A 24,874-nucleotide genomic window follows, 5' to 3' on the forward strand; every position below is an offset into this window, starting at 1 on the left:
TGCCGTGGCGTCAGCCTAGCTCCCAGCAACCTCAAACTCCTGGGCCTAAGCAATCCTCCTGCCTCAGCCTCCCGAGTAGCAGAGACTACAGGCATGTGCCACCATGCCTGGCTAATTTTTTCTGTGTATATTTTTAGCTGTCCAGATCATTTCTTTCTATTTTTAGTAGAGTTGGGGTCTCACTCTTGCTCAGGCTGGTCTTGAACTCCTGACCTCCAGCCATCCTTCCGCCTCGGCCTCCCAGAGTCCTAGGATTACAGGTGTGAGCCACTGTGCCCGGCCCTCTCAATTTTTTTTTTTTCACATTTCCCTTTTCCCCTTCTACTATCGTGAAAATCATTTACTGCTGCTAATCTTTCAGTGGCTAGCCTAGAGAGTATAGAATCCTTTCTTAAATGTCTTCCATGTTTGTAATCTGTCTGTACTGCACTTTGTTTTGTTTGTTTGTTTGTTTGAGACAGAGTCTCACTCTGTTGCCCGGGCTAGAGTGCCAGTGGCATCATCCTAGCTCACAGCAACCTCAAACTCCTGGGCTCAAGCAATCCTACTGCCTCAGCCTTCCTAGTAGCTGGGACTACAGGCATGTGCCACCATGCCCGGCTAATTTTTTCTATATGTTTTTAGTTGTCCAGCTAATTTCTTTCTATTTTTTTAGTAGAGACAGGTCTCACTCTTGCTCAGGCTGGTCTCGAACTCCTGAGCTCAAACTATCTGCCCGCCTTGTCCTCCCAGAGTGCTAGGATTACAGGCGTGAGCCATTGAACCTGGCCTGTGCTGCACTTTGGCTAATTTATTGTGTTGTATATTTCAGTTCACTAATTTTCTTTTCACCTGTTTCTAATCTGCTAGTAAACCTGTCCGTTATGTTTTCATTTGGGTTATTGTATTTTTCATTTTAAGCATTACTTTTTTTCAAATCTTCAAGATCACATTTTGTATTGTCTGTTTCCTATGAACTTTATTTAACGACTGGTATAACATAGACAATAATGACTCAGAATGAATACTACCTAGAAACAGTAACTATAACTGTATCAGTATGTACCATTGTGTATCAACCCAAGTACATTTATTTTTGAGCGTATCTTTTGTTTCTTTAAATTTTGAAAGCATAGGTGTTTTATAACCAGTTTTTGATAATTCTAGTATCTGCATCTTTGGGATCTGCTTCTGTTATCTGTTGTTTCTGCTGATTCTTATTTGTGGTACCTTTTTTCCAAGTGTGCATGGTTATTTTTTAATGTGTATAACTCATGATTCTTGGAAAATTATTTGTGGAATTATTTTGAAGCTTAAGATGAAGGTGCGTTCCCCCAGAGAGTATTTACATTTGCTTCTGCAGATATTTGGGAGCTGTCTAAACTAAATTCTCAGGGAGCCATGATGACTCATGTCTGTAATTCCAGCACTTTGGGAGGCCGAGGCAGGAGTATCATTTGAGGCCAGGAGTTTGAGACCAGCCTGGGTGACACAGTGAGACCCTGTCTCCACAAAAAATTTTAAAATAGCTGGGTGTGATGGTGTGTGCCTGTAGTCTTAGCTACTTGGAAGGCTGAGGCAGGAGGATTGCTTGAACCCAGGAGTTGGAGGTTGCAGTGCACTATGATCCCGCCACTGCAGCCCCGGTGACTGAGCAAGGCCCTGTCTCTAAAAATAAATAAATAAACTAAATTCTCAGCTTCATATCTTTCACTTCTTGTATAATGTAATTTGGGGCTATAAGTACATGAATCTCCTTGTGTTACACCTCAGGGATTATTTCCCTCCACCCCATTGTGAAACCTTTAATCAGCACCAAGGTAACCTTATTTACAGTCCCCTAAGGATATATTAATATATGGGTGGGAGTGGGTTTACTTCTGGTTTGCCCTTATTATAAAAGTGTGATCCCTTGGGAGTTGATGTCTATTTCTCTGACCTAGTGAGGCCCATCAAAACTAAAGTTAACATTTGAATTGATTTATAAATGCTTACCAGATAGTAGTGACTTTATTTCTCTGCTTACCTCTCTAGAGCCTCACTTTTCCTTAGATTTTGGCTTGATAATTCTTTTACTATCCTGTCAGTTTCTCCTGTATTCTTTTCTGAAAAATAATTTTAATATATTGTCCAACATTTTTAGTTGTTTTCAGCAGGAGGGTTGGTCTGACATATCTAACTCATCCATTTCCAGAAGCAGAACTATTTCTTTAGCATTCTAGGAAAGCAGTTCTGTAAAGATTTTTCTTAGATTTATATCTTTTCATTGTGAGTATCCCTCAGCCATTTTGACTACCTTAATTATATTAGTAAAATATGGTAAGGACTTCCTTATAGATTTTATTTAAAAGACCCAATGTTCTTCTTTTCAGGCCAAAGTGGCAGTGACAGAAGCTGAACATTGTGATCCTACAAACATTTTCACTCAATTTTATATATTCAAGATTGCAATCTTAGAGGAAAATCCTGACAGAGGTATAAATATTATTTATGAGTTATATTTTATACTTAACACAAGGAATACATAATCCTCTTTCACCAAAATAGAAAAATACACATTGTTTTTAAGACAATGGAATTGAATGTATATTCTATCCTTCCTACATAAAGATGGTAAAACAATGCAGAAACAAAATGTGGGAGGTTACGTAAAAGTAAAAGAACAGTGGTTACCTATTGAGGGAATAGGAACTGGGCAAAGGTGGGACAATAATTGGGGGTAAGTCTTGTCACTGTGTACTTTTTAAAATTTTCTGTCATTTGAACAAACCTATTCAAAAATTAAGTTTAAAAAACTGGGGGTGAAATTATACTAAAAATCCATATCAGTTAAGAATTATCTTCAGAAAATGAAGGCCTCCAGGGTACCTTTTGACTTTTCACTTATTTAGGAGGCGACTGGTGAGAGATTTGGCCTTGAAGAGGAGTTCTCTCCACATAGTGAACAGTGTTGTAATTGCATACATGACCCTATGGCATTAGTGCTGTGTCCTTTTCATTAATTTAAGTATGGTTTCCTAGGTGGTGTGTCTGCACATGCACATATATCTTGAATTGGTTACAGATATGCCTTTGCTTAGCTATTAGTTCTTTCAGCCTTCAGGATAGCTGAGCAAATCCTGAAGCAGTCTGAGCTCCAGACTGGTTGCTGACTGTGTGAAGGAAATTGAGAAATTGAATTAATAGGTCCAAACAGAATTTATACTAATCCAGTTAAGCAACTATTTATGAATGCCTACTAGGTACAAGGGACTCTGTTATTCACTCCACAAGAAAAAAAAATAATTTATTCTGCATTGAAAAGAAATATTCCAGAATAGTAGATTATACCTATATTATAATTAAGGAGTAGTAAATTGTAGTCAGGTCTGTATCAAGGTTAATATTGCTGTCGTATCTATCATCAATGTTTCTGGCCTTTGTTTTACCTTATATACTATGTTCAAGGATAAAAGAACTTGAAATTTTTTTTCCACCAAAAATGACCAAAAAAATAGATTGCCTATTAAACCTTTTCTTTTAACATTATATTAAAATAAAATTATTTTACTTTTTAAATACGATATCAGATCAATCTTTTTATTTATTCCCCAGTTATCTGTGAACATTTTTAAAAGTCATGTTTATTGAAGATACTTACAATAAAATTTACTCTTGCTAGGGTATGGTTCTATGAGGTTTATCTATGTTAATAATTCTGTGAGCTTGAAAAATACATAGTCACATAACCATCACCACAATCCAGATGCAGAACAAAAAATTACCAAAGGCTCCTTTGTTGTCACTCCTTCCCACCACTTCCAGCCCGGGAAATCACTGATCTCTTCTCTGTCTCTATAGTTATACCTTTTCCAGAATGTCATAAAAATGAAATCATACAGTATGAAGCTCTTTGAGCCTGACTTCTTTCACTTAGCATAATGCGTATGAAACTTACCCATACTGTTGTGTGTATCCACAGTTTGTTCTTTTTATTGCTGAGTAGTATCCCATAGTACAGAAATACCACTGTTTATCCATTTACCAGTTTGAGGATATTTGGATTGTTTGCAGTTTTGATAATTATGAATAAAGGTGCATAAAACATCTCTTTCCATCTTTTGTGTGATGATAATAGTTCATTTCTGTAGGGTAAATATCTAGGAGTGGAATTGTGGGGTTGCATGATAAGTATATGTTTAATTTTATTAGAAACTGCAAAACTATTTTCCAAAGTGGCTATACAATTTTATATTTGTACCAGCTTTGTATAAGAGTTTCAGCTGATCTACGTCCTCATCAGTACTTGAAATTGTCCACTTAAAAAATTTTAGCCATTCTAATAGTTGGTTAGTAGTATCTTACTGTGGCTTGAATTAGGTTTTCCATAATGTCTAGTATTTGACATCCATATATCTCCTTTGGTAGAGTGTTTGTACAAATCATTTTTCCAGTTTACTATAGGGTACTTTGTTTTATTATTATTGATTATTGAGAGTTCTTTATATATTCAGGATAGAAAATCTCTTTTAGAATTTATTTTTTAATTGACAAATAAATATTATATATATATTGAACAACATGACATTTTGAGATATGTACACAATGTGGAATGGCTAAATAAGCTAATTAACATATGAATTACCTCACATGCTTATGATTTTTGTGGTAAGAACACTTAAAATCAACTCTCAGTGATTTTTAAGAATACAACATTGTTATTAACCACAGTCACCATGTTGTACAATAGATCTCTTGAACTTATTCCTCCTATCTAACTGGAATTTTGTATCCTTTGACAAACATCTCCCCATCCCACACCCCCACCCCACCCCTGCCTCAATCCCTGGTAACCACCATTCAACTCTGCTTCTGTAAGTTCAGCTTTTTTAGATTTCACATGTAATTGAGATCAAGCAGTATTTGCCTTTCTGTGTCTGGCTTATTTCAGTTAACATAATGTCCTCTGGGTTCATACATGTTTTCACAAATGACAGGATTTCCTTCCTTTTTAAGGCTGAATAGTATTCCATTGTGTATATATACACCCCATTTTCTTTATCCATTTATCCATTAATGGACACTTAGGTTGATTACATATCTTAGCTATTGTGAATAATGCTGCAACAAAAATGGGAGTGCAGATATCTCACTGACATACTAATTTCATTTCCTTTGGACATATACCCAGCAGTGGGATTTTGGATCATATGGTAGTACTATTTTTAATTTTTTGAGGAACCTTCATACTGTTTTCCATGATGGCTATGTTAATTTACATTCCTATCTATAGTGTGCAAAGGTTCCCTTTTCTCCACATCCTTGCCAACGCTTATATTTTGCCTTTTTTATAATAGCCATTTGAACAGGTGTGAGGTGGTATCTCATTGTGATTTTAATTTTCATTTCCTTGATGATTAGTGATGTAGGGCTTTTTTTCATACACTTGTGGACCATTTGTTTGTCTTTTATAAGAAATATCTATTCAGGTCATTTGCCCATTTTTAAGTTAGGTTATTTGTTTTCTTGCTATTGAATTGTTTGATTTCCTTATATATTTTGGATATTAACCCTTATCAAATGTCTGGTTTGCAAATATATTCTTCCATTCCATACATTGTCTCTTCACTCTCTTGATGGTTTCCTTTGCCATATGGAAGCTTTTTAGTTTATATAATCTCATTTCTCTACTTTTGCTTCTACCAGTGTCATGTCATGGACCTTTCCCCCTATGTTTCTTTCTTCTTTTTTTTTTTTGAGACAGAGTCTCACTCTGTTGCCCAGGCTAGAGTGCTGTGGTGTCAGCCTAGCTCACAGCAACCTCAAACTCCTGGGCTCAAGCCTCCCAAATAGCTGGGACTATAGGCATGCACCACCGTGCCCAGCTAATTTTTTCTATTTTTAGTAGAGACAGAGTCTCAGGCTGATCTTGAACTCCTTACCTCAAGCAATCCTCCCGCCTCGGCCTCCCAGAGTGCTAGGATTACAGGTGTGAGCCACTGCACTAGCCAAAGTGTATTTCTTATGGGTTTTGTTTTGTTTTGTTTTTTCCAATATGATTATCTCTGCCTTATATTTGAGTCATTTATATTTAAAATGATAATTAATATATTTAAATTTAGCATTTTGTTATTTGTCTTCGATTTGTCGCATCTGTTCTTTATTGCTTTTTTCCTTTTCTCTGCATTCTTTTGGATTAATTCATTTTTATGATTACATTTATCTCCTTTTTTGGCTTATTAGCTAGAACTGTTTCTTATTTATTTGTTACTTAAAGCCTATAGTACCCATATTTAACTTGTCATAGTCTACCTTTAAGACATATAATGGAATATAAAACAGCCATTCAATTAATAACTTCATTCCATATTATACCATTTTATGGATGTTTCAAGATGTATTTAGCCCATCCATTATTGATGGAATTTAGGTTGATTCTATATTTTACTCTTATAAGTCATGCTGGATCAATGTCCTTGTATGTATTTGTTTACTTTTGCAAATATATCCACAGGATAGATTCACAGAAGTGCAATTGTTCAGTTGGGCATTTTTCTGGTATTCAAATCCTCCTGGACAGTTTAGCAGCTCATATTACTTTATGAATATTAACTAATATTTTAAAGATATTAACACTCTTAAATAAGTTCCAAATTCATTGTGGTATAGTTAACTATAAATAGGTATTATCTTTGATTAGAGTATTTCATTTTTTAATTGTTTCCTTGCTTTTCAGCTTTGCAGGCAATCACTACTTTAAAGAATTTATTAACAGATGAAAAGCCAGAAAATAATGACCTACTTACAGATAGAAGTTCACCTACCATGCTTCTAAGTTTAGCTGCCCAGTTTGCTCTGGAGGTAATTCATACGTATCCATCTACTAGATTTTTACCTCTTTTCCTTTATGAAAGACAGTTAATACAATCATCATCAGTGAGGCACAGAAGAGACCTTATTTTATTGTTTCTTTTGCTTCTTATTTTCTCACCAAGCTTGGTTGCAGAATTGCTTTATTTCTCTTTATTTTTTTATAATGCAGACTAAAGTAAATGAAACAGTGAGGCATCAGAGTTGTACTCAAAACAACAGAAAAATAAACACAGCAAAACATTAATTTTTAAAAGAAACTCCAGGCCAGATGTGGCTCATGCCTGTAATCCTAGCACTTTGGGAGGCCGATACAGGAGGATTGCTTGAGGTCAGGAGTTCGAGACCAGCCTGAGCAAGAGTGAGACCATGTCTCTATAAAAAATGAAAAAATACCTGGGCCTGGTGGCACGTGACTATAGTCTCATCTTCTGAGGAAGCTGAGACAGGAGGATCACTTGAGCCCAGGAGTTTGAAGTTGCAGTGAACTATCATGACACCACTGCACTCTAGCCAGAGTGACAGAGCAAAACCCTGTCTCAACAAAAAAAAAAAAAAAGAAAGAAAAAAAGAAAAAGAAAAAAAAAACCCTCCAGATTTAAAATGTGATACCATGCAAATAAATAGGTATCTATTAAATATTTGAAAACTTCTTTGTCATCAATTTGAACAAAATGGTTTAAATTTCTGTGGACCTTTTTAGTTCATAACCACAAAACAATGTTAGTTTAGAAGTAATAAATACTTGCACCCCTGTGTGTTACTTACAAAATTCTGGTATTATGAATATATAGGATTAGGAAAAGCACAGTAGCAGCTCTGGAGCTGTTGAACTGGGTTTGAGTACTGGCTCTGTCACCTGATAAGTGCTTAACTTCTTCAAATCTTTTTAATTTTTTTTGAGACAGAATCTCGTTCTATTGCTGGGGCTAGAGTGCCATGGCATCAGCCTAGCTCACAGTAACCTCAAACTCCTGGGCTCAAGTGATCCTCCTGCTTCAGCCTCCCAAGTAGCTGGACTACAGGTGCACGCCACCATGCCTGGCTAATTTTTTCTATTTTTAGTAGAGATGTGGTCTCATTCTTGCTCAGGCTGGTCTGGAACTCCTGATCTAAAGCAATCCTCTCGCCTCAACCTCCCAGAGTGCTAGGATTACAGGTGTGAGCCACCGCACCTGGACTTCTTCAAATGTTAATTTCATTATTTGCAAAAATAGAGATAATACCTACCTCTGGGATTGTTATGAAAATTAACTAAGAAGATGGCTGAGAATGTGATTTGTAACTTAAACTACTTTAGTTTCTGATTCTTTCTCCTGTATAAAAACCATCTTCCTGATTGGAACTACAATTCTATAATTCTTCCACTGGCTCTCTCCAGCTTTCCATAACAAATGTAAATTTATAAAACTTCCTTTAAAAAGATAATTAATTGCCTTTGAGTTCCCCACTACAGATTTCTCTCTTTCCTCTTCCTCCCCATCCTGTACAAATACATCCTGTATCTGTATCTGCCAAATATCTTTCTTCCTTCAGGAGTTTTGTTACCCTACTCATAAATATCAAAATACATATCATCAAACTGTATTTAGCAACTACTTTGGGCAAGATATTGGGCTAGGTGCTAGAAATGTGGTCCTCAAGGATCTCATAAGTCAATTTGAACAGACAAGCCATGCCTTAGCAATATAAGGCGGTATATATGATAATGACCAAATAACTAATATACATGTTAAAATTACTGAAATTTAGAGTAGGAAGAGAGCACTGACAACTGGAATTGATTTGGGAAGTCTCTACAGTGGAGGGAAACTTCAAGTTTGCCTTTGAAAAGGGTAGCAAAAATGTTCTATATATTAGAACATTTTTAAAGGATGGGGTGGTATAAACAAGACATGGAAAAAGGAAATGTGATTGCTTTGAAAAACACTGTATTTGATTAGAGTGATGGAGGGCTTATGTCTCCACCATTCCAGTTCTTGTGCCTAATGTAATAGGGGCTTATATTGTTATGATGATGATATAGGAGAGCAGTATAAGATAAAGTAGTAGAGATCGCTGTGACCAGATTGTATATATATTTTATTCCCTAAACAATAAGAAAATGTTGATGGTAATTTATATAAAAGTAGTGCTTTAGGAAAATAATTTGGGTTGTGCCTGGGGAGCTAAATGGGGAGAAAATAGAGGCAGGACAGGATGGGAGACTATGGTAATAGTGCAGTCTAAAGGTGATAAGAGTGTAGACAAGGGTAGTGAGGGTGGGATATTAAGCAAGTAAAACATTGCTTTCTCTTCTCTTAAAGTAAGCTACCTATCTTTAAATCCCTTTACAAAATTCATCCCCCATGCACGCAAAAGACAATGTGGTTATTCTAGATTCTGAAAACTGAAGCAGTCAGGAAGAGAACTTCCACAGATTCCCTTTACCACCTCTACTCGCACACCAGGAATCACACCACATAGTCTGCCTTCTCAACTGTTGTCATAGTTTCCATCATCTCTTGTCTTTTCCTCTCTCATGTTGTCAGTATTTTGTTCTCTTACTGGGTCATTCCCATCAGCATATAACATTCTCATTTATCCCATTTCAAGCAAACAAAAACCAAAAAAACTTCTTGACCCTCCTTCTCTCATCAACTACTGCCCGACTTTTTTTCTTCCTGTTGTAGCTAAATTCCTCTAAAGAGTTATCTATACTCACTGTCTCCAATTCCTTTCCTCCAATTCTCTCTTGAGGTTACTCCAATCAGACTTTTGCCCCTCCACTCAACCAAAATTCCCTTTGTAAGGGTCACCAATGACCTCTGTATTGTAAATTGCAGTGGTTAATTCTCAGTCCTCATTGTATTTGACCTGTCAGCAGCATTCAACAGTTGATTACTCTTTCTTCCTTGAAACACATTTGGCTTCCAGGACACCACATTATCCTTGTTTTCCTCCTACCTCATGAGCCACTCTCTTTCATTCTCCTTTGCTGATTCCTCTTCCTTTTTTCTCTCCCATTCTCATTCTCAAGTGATGAGCTTAGGAGAGGAGGTATTGGGGGATTGAGAAGACAGGATAAGATATAAACTAATTATCCAGGAAAGCAGGAAAGTGAATGACTAGGAAAGTGTGATTTGCTTGCCGGTAGCATTCAGACCCATTTGATGAAGTTTTAAAATAAAACAAGTAGTTATATGGATTTTTTTTTTCTGGCCACATTCAGCTGAATGGATGTAGGCATAAAGTCAGTAGAAAGTTGAACTTAATCAGACTTGTGATTTTGTCAGATGAATACCCTGAAGCAAAAGAGAGGCAGGAAAATCAAGGAACAAGAGAGTGGTTATACTTAGTCCCCATGGAATTTAAACTGGGTTTGGAGGAAGACATCAAGAGGATGAGGAACAGGGAAAAGTTGGTACCATCGGTGGGTTAGTGGTTTTATTGCAGTTGAATTATTGTTGGAGTCAGGTAATAGAGGGAGTGAGTTGAAAAGGTAAGAGGCAGGAGGCAGAAAGTGGAGTACATGAACTGAGAGCTGGGGTGGGGAACTAGGGTGAGGGAGTGAGGCGCCTAGGGCACAAAACTCAAGGAGGCACCCATTCTCAAGGTTGTGAAAGTGCAGGCTTGCTACTTGTATGACACTGAGAGTGAGGGCCTCCTTCAATTTTTCACCCTAGGTGCTTCACTACCTCACCTGGCTTACCTTCTTCCCAGCCCCGACTGAGAGTATGGCAGGGTTTCAATTATTAGTAATGACAGGGTCCAGTGAGTGACTGTGAGTGTAATTGGCAGAGTGGAATTCAAGAAACTAAGAATCTGGGATATTGGGTGGATCATCTACCTATATATTGAAAGTGCCAAAAATTAAGACAGGAGTAGTTTTTGGAGAAAATAACTGAGCAGTAGACAAGTCATCAAGAAATGAGAAGAAATAGCCTGGCAGTTGATAGACAATAGCAACAATGAAGGATAGTGGGTGATAGTCAGATGCCAAGAAATTTAATTTAGGGATTTTAGGAAATAGAACAGGAGAATAATTTTAAATGATAATGAAGAGCAAGAAGGATCCAGCTGGGCGCGGTGGCTCACGCCTGTAATCCTAGCCCTCTGGGAGGCCGAGGTGGGTGGATTGCTCGAGGTCAGGAGTTCAAGACCAGCCTGAGCGAGACCCTGTCTCTACTAAGAATAGAGATAAAAATTATCTGGACAACTAAATAGCCGGGCACGGTGGCGCATGCCTGTGGGCCCAGCTACTCGGGAGGCTGAGGCAGTAGGATCGCTTAAGCCCAGGAGTCTGAGGTTGCTGTGAGCTAGGCTGACGCCACGGCACTCACTCTAGCCCGGGCAATAAAGTGAGACTCTGTCTCAAAAAAAAAAAAAAAGGCCGGACATGTTGCCTCACGCCTGTAATCTTAGCACTCTGGGAGCCCAAGGCGGACGGATTGTTTGAGGTCAGGAGTTCGAGACCAGCCTGAGCAAGAGCCAGATCCCATCTCTACTAAAAATAGAAAGAAATGATCTGGACAGTTAAAAATATATATAGAAAAAATTAGCCAGGCATGGTGGCGCATGCTTGTAGTCCCAGCTACTCGGGAGGCTGAGGCAGAAGGATTGCTTGAGTCCAGGAGTTTGAGGTTGCTGTGAGCTAGGATGATGCCGTGGCACTCACTCTAGCCCGGGGCAACAGAGTGAGACTCTGTCTCAAAAAAAAAAAAAAAAAAAAAATCTCCCGAAAACTTTGAGGACCAACATGAGGATGTCAACTTTTAATGTTGTCATATGAAGACATGTATTATCACTATCATGTCATTAATGAAATGATATTTCAACACCAAATTCTAGAAAATGTAGAAAGAACATAGTCTTTAACTAAGGAAAGTCTTTCTCAAGAGATATCAGTTGGCAAAAATTTTTCTCATGTGTCAACAGACTGATGAAAATGTCATAGACTGACATAGATATGCAAATTATTTCTTGGGGTTCCCTGGACTGGATGACATTTGAAAGCCTCTTCTATCCCTGAAATTCTCCATTTTAGGCCAAAGGCACCCCTTTGCTTTGGACCTCTCCTATTCTCCAATACAATTTTCTGGTTAGAATTAAATTCACTAGGTCATTTGCATCATTCCTCTGCCCTGTGCCAAAATCATCCCAACTACCTTAGAATGGATGATGTATTGAGAGCATTCTCAAGAAAGTGAGTACATAGTCTTTCTCTCTTTCACTCACTTTTCTTTATTTATCTTTATGAGAATAAGAGTTCCAATGACACAGCATCACCTTGGATCTGAGAGCTAAGTGGGATTGATTGTGAAAAGGAGCCAGGGTGCTCTAGTAGTGGCAAAAGAAGTTCAAAGGCAGAGAAGACTTTTGTTTCATTGTCCATAATCAAGAAGAGTGCTTATGGGAGCCCACATTACTGGGAAATGGATTTGAATGTTGACACCTTCTGATGGCCAAAGTGGAAACAAGGAAGGGAAGATATTGGATATTGCCTGATTTCAGCTTGAGCCAGAGGGCTGTTAATGATAATTAGTGCATTAAAAACAAATCAAGTGGCCCTATGCATGGAGCCTGCTTCCTGAATGCCAAGGAAGCAGTTTGCTCAATAGTTAGTCTATTATTAGAGCAGGTATGGAGAGGGGAAAGGTGACAGAAGCAGCAGCAGCATTATGGAAAAGAAAGAGATAGGAAATATTTAACCCTGTCAGGGTTGGCATAGAATAGCAAAGCTTGAAGTGAGAGAAAGGGTGAAATGGATTGGTTTCTTGATCCTATCCAAGGGAGAAATGGAATGAGTTTTATTTTAGTCTTTTATTAATTGATTTTTTATTCATTTATGAGATGTTTATTGAAAGTCTACTATGTGCTAAATATTGTGCTAGACCCTGGCTAAGAAGTCCCCCATCCTGAAAAGTAGAAGCCTTGTAGGACTGGAGCAGAGGAGTCTCAGGTACATGGTTACAATATAGTATAAGGATGGGCTTTGCCCTCCTTACATCTTAGTCTCTTCTTGTAGGCTGACCTTGGGCACAGGGTCAACATTATTTGTTTTTGTGTTCTTAGCATTTAACACAATGTCTTACACAAAGAAGGTGCTCAATAAATGGATAAATATTAATAAATTAGTAAAGTTAGCTACTTGATGTAACAAATCCTTGGCTTCTTCATCTATAAAGAATAGGGATAAGGCCCACCTTTCAGGTTTGTTGTGAGGATTGGAAATAAAGTAGGGAAGGCACCTAGCATAGCACTGGCATGTAGTAGGTGCTCAATAAATGTTAGCGCTAAGATGGTTTGAAGATTGCTTTGATTGAAAAAAGAATAAAAGACAACCTGGTATGTTTTGTGGCATTGGTTCAGTTCTGAAATCTAGAACAGAGTGTCAGAGCTGGAAGGGACCTCCCACAAAATCCAATCTCCTCATTTTACAAATGGGAAAATTGAAACCTAAAGAGGGAAAAGGACTTACTTAAGGCAACATCTAAATTATCTAAGCTTTTCTTTTTAATTACCTCAAATCATTGTGGAAGGTGATATGATATACATAATATGGGATAGGGACATCATTTTACAAATGGGGGAATTGACACAGAGAAAGATTAAATAATTTGCCCAAGGACCTGTGATTTACACTATGGCAGTCCAGAGTCTGTGATTTTAACCACTACACTTCTCTATCACAGCACTGATGAAATTATATTAAAATGACCCATTTAACATGTCTCCCCACTAGAACTTAAGCTCCTTGAGGGCAGGAATAGTGTCTGACTTCCACCGTAGATATTTATTTATTTAACAAATATTTATTGAGCAACTATTATATACCAAGACTTGCTAGCCCTAAAGAGCAGACTTGAAGCTGGAATATCTAGCTCTGTGGTGCTGTTGGTGCTCATTTTCCTTTTGTTTTCTCCTTCCCTTTAATAATGTCTTGTTGAACATTTTAGCTTAGTCTCATCTGTTCTAAGGGGCATAAGGTTCTGTGGCCATGCTTGGGTCAGGCTGTTAAAGGAGAATAATCAGCGAGAAACTTTGCAGGGAAAGTGAAGTGTCCAAGACATGATAAGATCTGGGAGTTCCTCACCATCTGGAGATAATTCTTTTAGTAAAGACTTTGGGGTATTGCATTTCATAGGGTTTTTGTTTTATTTTGTTTTGTTCAATTTAGGGAAGCGTTCTGGCATTACAATACCCTTCTGCCTGTTCCCCTCTCTTTTGGCCCTTTAAGAATTCACAGTCTAGATAAAAAGATCAATCATATATACATCCAGAAAGATAACTCCCCTGGCACTAGGTCAGTGGGACAGACACCAACTGCTGAAGGGGCCATAGGTGGGCAAGATGAAAGAAACCTGGCGGTGGGGCAGGGTGGGGCTCAGGGTAGCCAAGGGAAGGCTGGAAGTGGACTTGGTGTGCCTGTGTTCTCAGACATTGCCTGATTTACTTCTTTGAGGATGACTTCTCAGACTCCAAGATAGCCACAGACCTAGGGCCTTAGAAACCCCGAGGCCCTTGCACAGGAAGTTTCTAGAGAGCAAGAGATAGAAGGATGAAACATTAGTGAGCCTTTGGGCCAGAATCAGGTGTCAGCAGCTGAGTTGGAGGACAGTAACTAGTATGCTCTGGCCCAAGGGCCAAATTTCAAGTCCAACTTGCTGACCCTGCAGATGAAGAAAGCCAGTTAAAGGGCAGGAAAAAATCATTCAAATGGAGCAGAGGCAAAGGTGCAAGGGGCAGGGGCAAGGGAATTGGGTGGAGGGTAAAGACAAGGAGGAGGCAGTGTATTTTTCTCCTTTAGTACATATTTACAGAGTCCCTTCTGTGCCTGATTAAACTCAGTTTTCCCAGGGCCTCTTTTTGGATGGAGGAGGGGACAGAGGAAAAGGAGTTCATTTTGTTGAAACTTTCTGAGACCTGGAGATGTTAATTGACTTGCTGAAGGTCATACTGTGAATGAGACCAGGACTCTTGTCTTTTAGCTCCTAGCTACACACATTCCTCCATGCCATATTACCTTCTGTTATGCCATTTGATGGCTTCAAATCTGAGATGATTCCTCACTGCCTAATAATAAAGTCCAAATTCCTGAGCATGCCACCTTGGGCCCATCATTATTCTGACCCTGTTAAACTCTCCAATTGGTTCCTGGACCACTTCCCACAATGAGATTTAAGCCCAATCCTCACAGAGCTCTCTCCCACATCACTGCCCCAAAATGCCCTTATCTCCTTTTTCTCAACTTCCCCCACTCACCAACAAATTGAAAGAATTTTATAGTGAGCACCCATATACCCACTACTGGATTCTACCATTAATATTTTCCCATATTTTCTTTATCACATGCCTATCCACCTAGCCAACTTTCCATCATTCCATCAATCCATCTTATTTTTTATGCTTTTCAAAGTAAATTGAAGGCATTAGTGCCTATCCCCCACTGATACTTCTGCATGATATTATTAACTAGAATTCATTTTTTGCAGTTTTTTTCTTTTGAGTTAAAATTTACACACAAGGAAATACAAAAATCTTGAACATTTGCCGAGTTTTGACAAATGCATACAACTGTGTAACCCAATCTCACAGCAAGATATAGAACATTACCATTATCCCTAGAAACTTCCCTCATGCCCCTTCTCAGTTAAACTCACCCCCACCTCATCCTCCAGAGAGAACCACCAAGGATAAATTGTGTCTGTTCTAGAGCTTCTTATAGATGGAATCACACAATATGCAGCCTTTCGAGTCTGGCATCTTCCATGGCAGAATTTTTTTTTGAGATTCAGCCGTGTTGTGCTGAGTAGAATTCCATTGTATTTGTTTATCCATTCACCAGTTGATGGGTATTTGGGTTGTTTTTAGTTTGGGCCTATTTTGAATAAAGTTGCTAACAACATTAATATGCAAGTCTTTCCATGGATATATTTTCATTTCTTTTGGATAAATACCTAAAACTGGAACTGTCAGGTCATAGAGTAAGGTATATGTTTAACTATATAAGAAATTGCCAGAACTGTTTAAAGAGAAGTTGTTCCATTTTACGCTCCCACAAGCAATATATAAGAGTTCCAGTGACTCCACATCCTCACCAATGAATGCTTGGTATTTTCTATTTTTTTTTTTTTTTTTTTTTTTTTTGAGACAGAGTCTCATTCTGTTGCCTGGGCTAGAGTGCCGTGGCATCAGCCTAGCTCACAGCAACCTCAAACTCCTGGACTCAAGCAATCCTTCTGCCTCAGCCTCCCAAGTAGCTGGGACTACAGGCATGCGCCACCATGCCCAACAATTTTTTCTATATATTTTTAGTTGTCCAGCTAATTTCTTTCTATTTTTTTAGTAGAGATGAGATCTGGCTCTTGCTCAGGCTGGTCTCGAACTCCTGAGCTCAAACGATCTGCCCACCTCAGCCTCCCAGAGTGCTAGGATTACAGGTGTGAGCCACCGCGCCCTGCCTGGTATTTTCATTTTTAAAAATGAATTTACGGCTGGGCGCAGTGGCTCACGCCTGTAATCCTAGCACTCTGGGAGGCCGAGGTGGGCGGATCGCTCGAGGTCAGGACTTCGATACCAGCCTGAGCAAGAGCGAGACCCCGTCTCTACTAAAAATAGAAAGAAATTATCTGGCAAACTAAAAATATATATAGAAAAAACTAGCCGGGCATGGTTGCTCATGCCTGTAGTCCCAGTTACTCGGGAGGCTGAGGCAGGAGGATTGCTTCAGCCCAGGAGTTTGAGGTTGCTGTGAGCTAGGCTGATGCCACGGCACTCTAGCCCGGGCAACAGCGCGAGACTCTGTCTCGAAAAAAAAAAAAAAAAACAAGGATCCCCACTTCATCTCCAGGCCTAGGAGTAGACTAGGACAGTGAGAGCAAAAACAGCTACCATTTATGAGGACTTCAGTAGAAGCAGTATCTTGGCAGAAACCTAGATTTTCATTAGACCAAGAATGTGGACGGAATTTTCAGGGAAGAGGTTGCTCATAGAGGAGATTTTGCTGAGAGTGGACTGAACTTCAGAGAGCATCATGGAAGGGTTGGAGGAGTTGAGGAGAGGTGGGAAAAGAGGACAGAAGAGGGGACATATAGAGCCTTTTGGGAATTAAAGTGCTGGAAATGAGGGTGACCTGACAGTCTGGGATTCTTTTGGGTATTGCTAATAAATGGGGACAAAGGGCATAATAACATTGGCCCTAGTGGATTCAGGGCAGTGTTGGCAAGGCTGTCAGTGAGTATTCATCGATAGAGAGGAGCAGGTTTCTGGAGATAATATGAACATGTTTTGTTTTTGTCAATGAGTTGTATCTTCATTCTGCCATCTTGCAGTAGCTCTTTTGAGAATACAAAATGAACATATTCAGATTTTTGTCTTATCCTTAATGGACAGGAATATAGATAACATTTTGTAAGTATCAATTGAGATGTAATTTAACATATTATATTTGTTCATTTTAGAATGGACAACAAATTGTGGCAGAAAAAGCTTTGGAATATTTAGCTCAACATTCAGAAGACCCACAACAAGTCCTTACAGCTTTAAAGTAAGTAATCCACATCCTGTGGAAATGAAAGGATTTCCTGTGCTCATTTTACTCTTGATCTGTGCTTTGCTGAAATTGTGCTGACAAGATCAATGACTACTGTAACAACTGTTAACCCAGATACTCAAAGCGGAAAAAAAAAAAAAAGATAGCAGTTGAGCCTGATATTCCTTCTTCTCTCTTTCTGGGAAGGAAAATGGTTTGTCAAAAGAGAACTTCTACATACAATAGTGAGGCAGAGGAGGGTGAGGCTGAGACTTGATGACTACTAATGGTGTGACTGAGAAAATGCCACTGTGAAAAATGGGAAACCAGAGAGTTTTAGACTGGTTCTCCTGTTGGTCAATTACGCTTGAGCCCATGCTTCCAAAGGGAATTGGAGTCACAGAGATAAAAGAGTCAGAAGGAGTCTTGAGGTACTTGCATGCCCTGACTTAGGTAAATATCTAAAATCATTCAGCACAAATGGTATTCATTTAAAGCTTTTTAGGGTTTGAAACTTTACCAACTATCTTATTTTGTCCATTTGTCATTGTGCTGCCAGAGCCCTTCAAAGAATTGTGATGCTAGTTTATGTGATACCCAAAGGCCAGTTCCAGGTTCCTTTATAGAAAGAAAAATACAAAGACTGGTACACCATACCTGATATTCTAGAGGGTGATTTTGGGCAATGATATGAACTGTGGAACCATTTAATAATTTGTTATAAGCAACACTTTCATTTTAAAATTCTCAATTTAAAATTCTTAATCTCCCCCTTACCCTCTCTTTTCTCACTCTGCCTCCTAGAATAATCAAGGTTGTTAACAACTTGGTATATGTTTTTTTCACATGTTTGTTTCTAAGAATCACTTTCTATATTACTTTATCATACAGGTATTTATTTCATCTTGTTCTTCCAAAAATTTGTCAAATGCTGGAATCTGAAAATAAGTAAGTTATTTCAACAGAAATGATGTATTCACCATTAGAAAAATTAGCCAGGCACATGCCTATAATCCCAGCTACTTGGGAGGCTGAGGTGGGAGGATTGCTTGAGCCCAGGAGTTTGAGACCAGCCTGGGCAACATAGCAAGACCACATCTCAAAAAAAGAAAAATTATAGTAACTTTCAGTATAAATCTTATATTGAGAGATGTTTAGTTTAGTAGATAAGATCAATACAGGCTTTGGGACCAGTATTTCTGGGTTCATATCCTGGCTGTGCTACTTATTGATGTGTAACCTTGGGCAAGTTTATTAACTTCTATGGGCTTCTGTTTCCCAATCTGTAAAATGAAAATGATAATGGTACCCACCTCATTGGGTTGCTGTTAAATAGTACCCACCTCATTGAGTTGATAAGTTAAAACATGTAAAAGGCAAAAGATTTATGTGATTTTCAGAGAAACCGGAGTATAAGTTAATATAAGTAAAACATTTAGAGTGCCAGCCACTTAATAAGCCCTCAAGAACATTGTCTATGATCTAATTATGATGTTGCATCTGTTTCCTCCTTTCTTAACAGATGACTCAAATATAAACATATCTGTTACTTTCCCATAGAACATATAACCTGGATGGCTTGTTGATTCTGATTCTGTATCAGGTCAGCTGGGAGGAGTATTCAAATATGTTTCCACTCACAGGTTCTATGGCATAAGATATCAAGAACTTAACAATTTGTGGAAGAATTTGGTTACCAATTTTTCATTCATAAAACTCACTACCTCCTAATGATTTGAAAGAAAACTCTATTCAAGGTGTTGATGAAGGATAACTTTCAGAGAAATATCACCCATTTCTGTATTCCCTCTGCTTCTCTCTTCTGGAAAAGATTGTAGGGAATTGGTATATAATTTCTTGTAATATATTATTGCTATCATTTTGAATAAATTATTTTCTGTTAGAGCAAGTAAGCATAAGAAAAATAAAAGTTTTAGTTTACCTTCACTTATTCTTTCTTTGATGCTCTTCCTGTCTTTATGTAGACCTGAGTTTCTAACCAATATTATTTTCCTTCTCTCTAGAGAACTTCTTTTAACATTTCTTGTAAGGCAGGTCTACTGGCAACAAATTTCCTCAATTTTTGTTTGTCTGAGAAAACCTTTATTTTTCTTCATTTTTAAAGAATAATTTCACAGGATACAGAACTTTAGGTTGGTGGGTTTCTCTTTCAACATTTAAATAATTCACCTCACTCTGTTCTTGCTCATGTGGTTTCAGAGCAGAAGTGGAATGTAATTCTTATCTTTGTTCCTCTATAGGTCATATGTTTTCTTCCTCTGGGCTTTTTCAGAATTTGTTCTGTATATTTTATTTTCTGTAGTTTGAAAATGATATACCTAGGTGTAGTTTTTTGGTTTTTATCCTGGTTGGTGTTCTCTGAGCTTCCTGGATCTGTGCTTTGGCATATGACATAACCCCTCCCCAACCACCCCATCATTTAGGCTCTGATAATACCCTAGAAGGTCAGGCTCTAGTTAAGTAGTTTCTATTAGGGCAGGCCTTGTTAAGAATAGAGTGCTCTGGCATATTTCAAAATGGTTTCTTTTCTCTCCCTCTGTCAGAAGCATGAAGGAATTTTTCTCAAATATTCACAGTGAAAACCTAGCTGAGCTCTTGGAGGTAAAACTCACAAAATTGTGGAGGCCCCTTTATGACTGGGTCCCCCCTGGAGTTTTCAACTCTGAGACTTGTTTACACTGAAACTCTAGCAATTTGTCATTTATGTTTCAGGTTTTCCCCCTCTGACACTGGTTACCCTGGTGGTTTCCACTCCTGAGTCTCTGTTCCAGTAAGCCATGACTCCTTGTATTTGTCTGTCTGTCTTTCTACTCTTTGTGGCAGTGGTGGTTTGCCTTGTTTCCTCACCTCTCTTATGGATCCATGAAGAGTTGTTGATCTTTCAATCTGTTCAGCTTTTTACTTGTTAGGAGAGAGTGGTAACTTCCAAGTTCCTTACATGCAGAACTAGAAACCAGAAGTCCTCTGTTAAAATGTGTATACTTCTTAAAGAAGTTTGACAGAGAGTCAAGAGACCTGGCTAGTAATCTTGACATTGTCACTTACTGTATTACCTTGGACAAATCATCCCCCAACCCCACGTCTGTTTCCTCATCTGTAAAATGAGGGGTCTGTACTAGTTAAGTGATTTTTTTTTTTTTTGAGACACAGTCTCACTCTGTTGCCCGGGCTAGAGTGAGTGCCGTGGCAACAGCCTAGCTCACAGCAACCTCAAACTCCTGGGCTTAAGCGATCCTCCTGCCTCAGCCTCCCGAGTAGCTGGGACTACAGACATGCGCCACCATGCCCGGCTAATTTTTTGTATATATATATTTTTTTAGTTGGCCAAATAATTTGTCTCTATTTTTAGTAGAGACGGGGGTCTCACTCTTGCTCAGGCTGGTCTCGAACTCCTGACCTCGAGCGATCCACCCGCCTCAGCCTCCCAGAGTGCTAGGATTACAGGCGTTAGCCACCGCGCCCGGCCTAGTTAAGTGATTTTTAAGACTGCGTTCCTCAGAACCCTGGAAAGTTTGTGCTACTGCCTCAGGGACTTCCAAGAAGGTGAAACTTCAGGCCTCCATCCCACCCCTGGTTCAACTACAACAGCTTCACTTTTATCTTTTCTTACATATTAGACTTTTATACAATTTTATTTGAAATAAGAATTCTAATTGTCCCTCTTCAAAAGAAAGCTTATAAATCACAGAAAGGACTACCTACTCTCAAATTCTATGACCCTGTAACGTAAAACCTTACCAGTCATTGAAATTGAAATCCTTTGCTGAGAGTAGGTATAGAAGTAGAAAAGAGAAAAAACATGAGGGCACTGGGGATGAGTAACTGTCCTATAGAGGAGGGAAAGATTGTTGAAATGATAGATTGGAGTCCAAAACAACAAATTTTACAATTTTGCCTATTCTTAGTTGAGTTCTCAGGCACAAATAGGGTATCTTTTTATTATAGTTCTTTTCCATAGTAAATCTTGGAACAGTTGGAAAACACCCTTTTCTTTTCTTTTTTTTTTCCAGAAAGAAAGAAATGGATAGACTTTTGACTTGCTTGAATATAGGTAAATATCTCCTTGATTGTTTTCAGTCCTTCATCTTGCCTCTATCCTCTGTTGAATTCTCTAAGTACACTTAGCACATTGACTCCAACCTTATGTTTGAGTTAAGCTTCATGTTTCTTATTAATGTTTGCCATGGGAGTTTATTTTGGTTTCTTCATCCACAAGCAGAGAAAAGTTTGTCTTCACTAGCATTCATCTCTAAATGTGATTTCAGCTCTGTTTTTATTCTAGTTTATTTTAAGGACATTTCCTTTCCTCCCTTCCTTCCTTACTTTTTTCCTTCTATCCATCTATCCTTTTTTTCTAATTGCCACTTTATTCTAACCTAGGAATTGAACAGGTGAAAAGGATCAAGACAAATAAAAATGCTGTGAACCCTGCTGGTTTTTCGTGCCCTCTGAATCAAATTCAGATTGTTTATTATTTTGAAGCTGTGCATCTGTCTACCCAAGTCTGTGTCATCTCCCCTATCTGCTAATCATTCAAGCTAATCTCCTAGCTATGTCTTTTTCCAACTCCAAGCTTTCTTACATCATGCCCCTTTTGCCTCACAGGTCCTCCCATTTTTACTGCCCATGTACCTCTTTCCTTATGTCCAAAACACACCAAAAATTCCAAATCTTGTTGTGCGAGCTCAGTAAATATTACACCAGTGTATTGATACTCCTCCAATTCTCAATCTTCAGTTCAGTCTTTTTAATGATTGTTTCTATTCTTTATTTCCTTACATGTAAATCATATCTTTCTACCTCAGGTGGTAAATGATTGCACTAATTAAAATTATAAATCTCTCCAAAGATGTGTTTGTTCCCCAAAGTTTGAGTTAACAGCTTCTTGGAGCTTGGTAATGCTCTTTGCCATTTTAATTACTTTTGGTATACACCCACGTACACATACACAAAAAAATTTCTAAATTAAAACTCATGTGTGGGCCGGGCGCCGTGGCTCACGCCTGTAATCCTAGCCCTCTGGGAGGCCGAGGCAGGTGGATGGCTCGAGGTCAGGAGTTCGAGACCAGCCTGAGTGAGACCCCGTGACTACTAAAAATAGAAATAAAAATTATCTGGACAACTAAAAATATACATACAAAAAATTAGCCGGGCATGGTGGCACATGCCTGTAGTCCCAGCTACTCAGGAGGCTGAGGCAGTAGGATCACTTAAGCCCAGGAGTTTGAGGTTGCTGTGAGCTAGGCTGACGCCACGGCACTCACTCTAGCCCGGGCAACAGAGTGAGACTCTGTCAAAAAAAACAAAAAAACAAAAAAAAACCCCTCATGTGTGACTGTTTTTAAAGCAGAATTAACAACTTTGCTAGAGTATAATGTAAAAACTTCAGTATCAAATTTTGCTGTTCGATGCAGCACTCCAGAAATTTGCTCAGCCTTTTGATGAAGAAACCTCAACTTTGGATTCAAGGACTGACGAAGTTCAGTGGTTTCGAAAAATAGGTAAAAGACAATTCTGTGGCTCTGGGAAACATTATGGGGTGGTGGAATCAGACAGATTTGGATTCAAATTCTGGTTCTTTCTTTTGTAGCTATGGGTACCGAGATAACTTGCTTAATCTCAGTTTCATTATTTATAAAGTGGAAATAATTATGTGTACTTCATACAGTTATTAAGGGTTTTTAATGAAACAGTATATGTACCTGGCACATAGTAGGTACTCAATGAACATTAGTTTTTTTTCTTTTTCTATAGAAATGATTCTAAGATTAAAATGATGAGTTGTAACTGCAAGTCCCCAAGGTTATGCTCCTAAACTTGGTCTAAAATGCCTAATTTATTTCTAACTGTGATTCAACAAAAATAAATTATGCAATAATATAGTTAAATTTTACAAACATAAAGTTGAGCAAAACAAGCCAGACATTGAAGAGTACATACTACATGATTCAATTTTTATGTAGTAAAAAAAAAAAAAACAGACAAAACCATATATGGAGTTAGAAGTCAGGATAGTGGTTACCCTTGAAGGAGGTTTGGGCTTTAAAGTGAGGGAACTTCTGGGTTTCTAGTAATGATCAAGATCTTCCTTGATCTGGGTGCTGGATACATGGATGTGTTCACTTTGTGAAAATTCATCAATCTTATACAATTATAAATTATGTAATGTACTTTATGTAGGTTCCACTTCAATAAAATGATCTAAAAATTGTGGAGGCATTTACTACAGTGATAAATAAGCAAGACCAATTAAGCATAAATGTCACAAAGTAAACTCGTTCTACATGAACCTCTTCTTGCTTTATTGGTTTAGTGAGGCTTTAATCTAGAAGACAGGAAATAAATATGCAATCTGGCTTCTAAAGAATTTAAGCGAAAATTAAAAATAACAAACATTTAAAATATAGAATGGTTGGATGACTTTGATCTTTCCAAAGTTTGAAAAGGTGTTTTCCTACTTTTACTGCATTTTTATTTTTATTTTCTAAGGTGAAGATCATACTTAATGTTACCTAATGGGGGCTTCCACTCCTCTTTGGAAGACGTGAATATTTCCAGCAATTTTCCTCAATTCTTGATTCTAATGTACCCTGTTCTCTGCTGAATTTTAACTTCCTTTACCACTGCCAGTTGGTGAGCTCCTTGGTGATCCTCATTTTTTAAATGGATTTGTGCCAACTAAGAATTCTTATCATATGTCCCCAATTTTTAAAAAATTCAGCAGCACCTCCATTGGTCATTGGCCTAGAATTGAAGATTAGAAGTGATAGGAGTCTCTAAATTTACCTGGAAACATGCTCTCTACAAACCTAAAGTTAAGTTTTTAGCCCCTGAGAATCCCCTTATTAGTATATTAATATTAAAGATATAGGTAGTAGATATTATAATGGTACAGACTAAACAGTCAATTTTCATAATTATATTATTTCATGTTAACTTTCAGCTTGGAACTTGGCTGTACAATCTGACAAAGACCCAGTGACAATGAGAGAGTTTTTCATACTTTCTTATAAGGTAAGTCTCTTCTAATAATTATGCCATGCATGGACCACAAGGATATGACCACTATGACTACAGTAAAGGATTAAGTATAGACTGGGATTGGCTCTTAATCTAGGAACTTTTAATGTATGTCTAAGCAGGAATGACATAGGAGAATTTGTTCCCTATAGAGTATAATAAGCACCCATCATGGAGCCTAAAGTTCTACACTTAGAGACTTATTCCTTTGCCTTTGAAGGAATTTCAGTCTCCCAGAGTCCTATATTAAAATGTAATTATCTTTGGGAGTGGAGTACTCTAAGCAGTTGTCAGTTACCAACACATTGCGAAGGTTTGGGAAATAAGTCTGTAGTCTGAATATAGAATAAGTATCTGGGGACAGCAGGGGCTAAAAAAGGAGATAAGAAGCTTGTGCCACCTTTAAAACTTTTCCTAGAGCAAGTTCTGTGTGTAATGATTTGTAAGTTTGTTATTCAATTATAAGCATTTTTAAATAGTCACTAGCATCCA

At 38.1% G+C, this 24,874-nt stretch overlaps 1 protein-coding gene across 2 annotated transcripts in view; it reads left to right on the top strand.

Annotated features, from left to right (window-relative positions):
• TEX11 (testis expressed 11) overlaps positions 1–24,874 on the top strand; it is a 278,253-nt gene that overhangs the window by 203,762 nt on the left and 49,617 nt on the right. For both annotated transcript variants that reach the window (XM_045538676.1, XM_045538677.1), the window contains 7 exons: positions 2,352–2,454; positions 6,695–6,819; positions 17,271–17,356; positions 18,233–18,289; positions 21,373–21,413; positions 22,777–22,863; positions 24,306–24,376. In XM_045538676.1, the coding sequence (XP_045394632.1) occupies positions 2,352–2,454; positions 6,695–6,819; positions 17,271–17,356; positions 18,233–18,289; positions 21,373–21,413; positions 22,777–22,863; positions 24,306–24,376 (570 nt within the window). The remainder of the gene's footprint in view (positions 1–2,351; positions 2,455–6,694; positions 6,820–17,270; positions 17,357–18,232; positions 18,290–21,372; positions 21,414–22,776; positions 22,864–24,305; positions 24,377–24,874) is intronic.

Source organism: Lemur catta, chromosome X (genome assembly GCF_020740605.2).
Source record: "Lemur catta isolate mLemCat1 chromosome X, mLemCat1.pri, whole genome shotgun sequence".
NCBI classification, from domain to species: Eukaryota; Metazoa; Chordata; class Mammalia; order Primates; family Lemuridae; genus Lemur; species Lemur catta.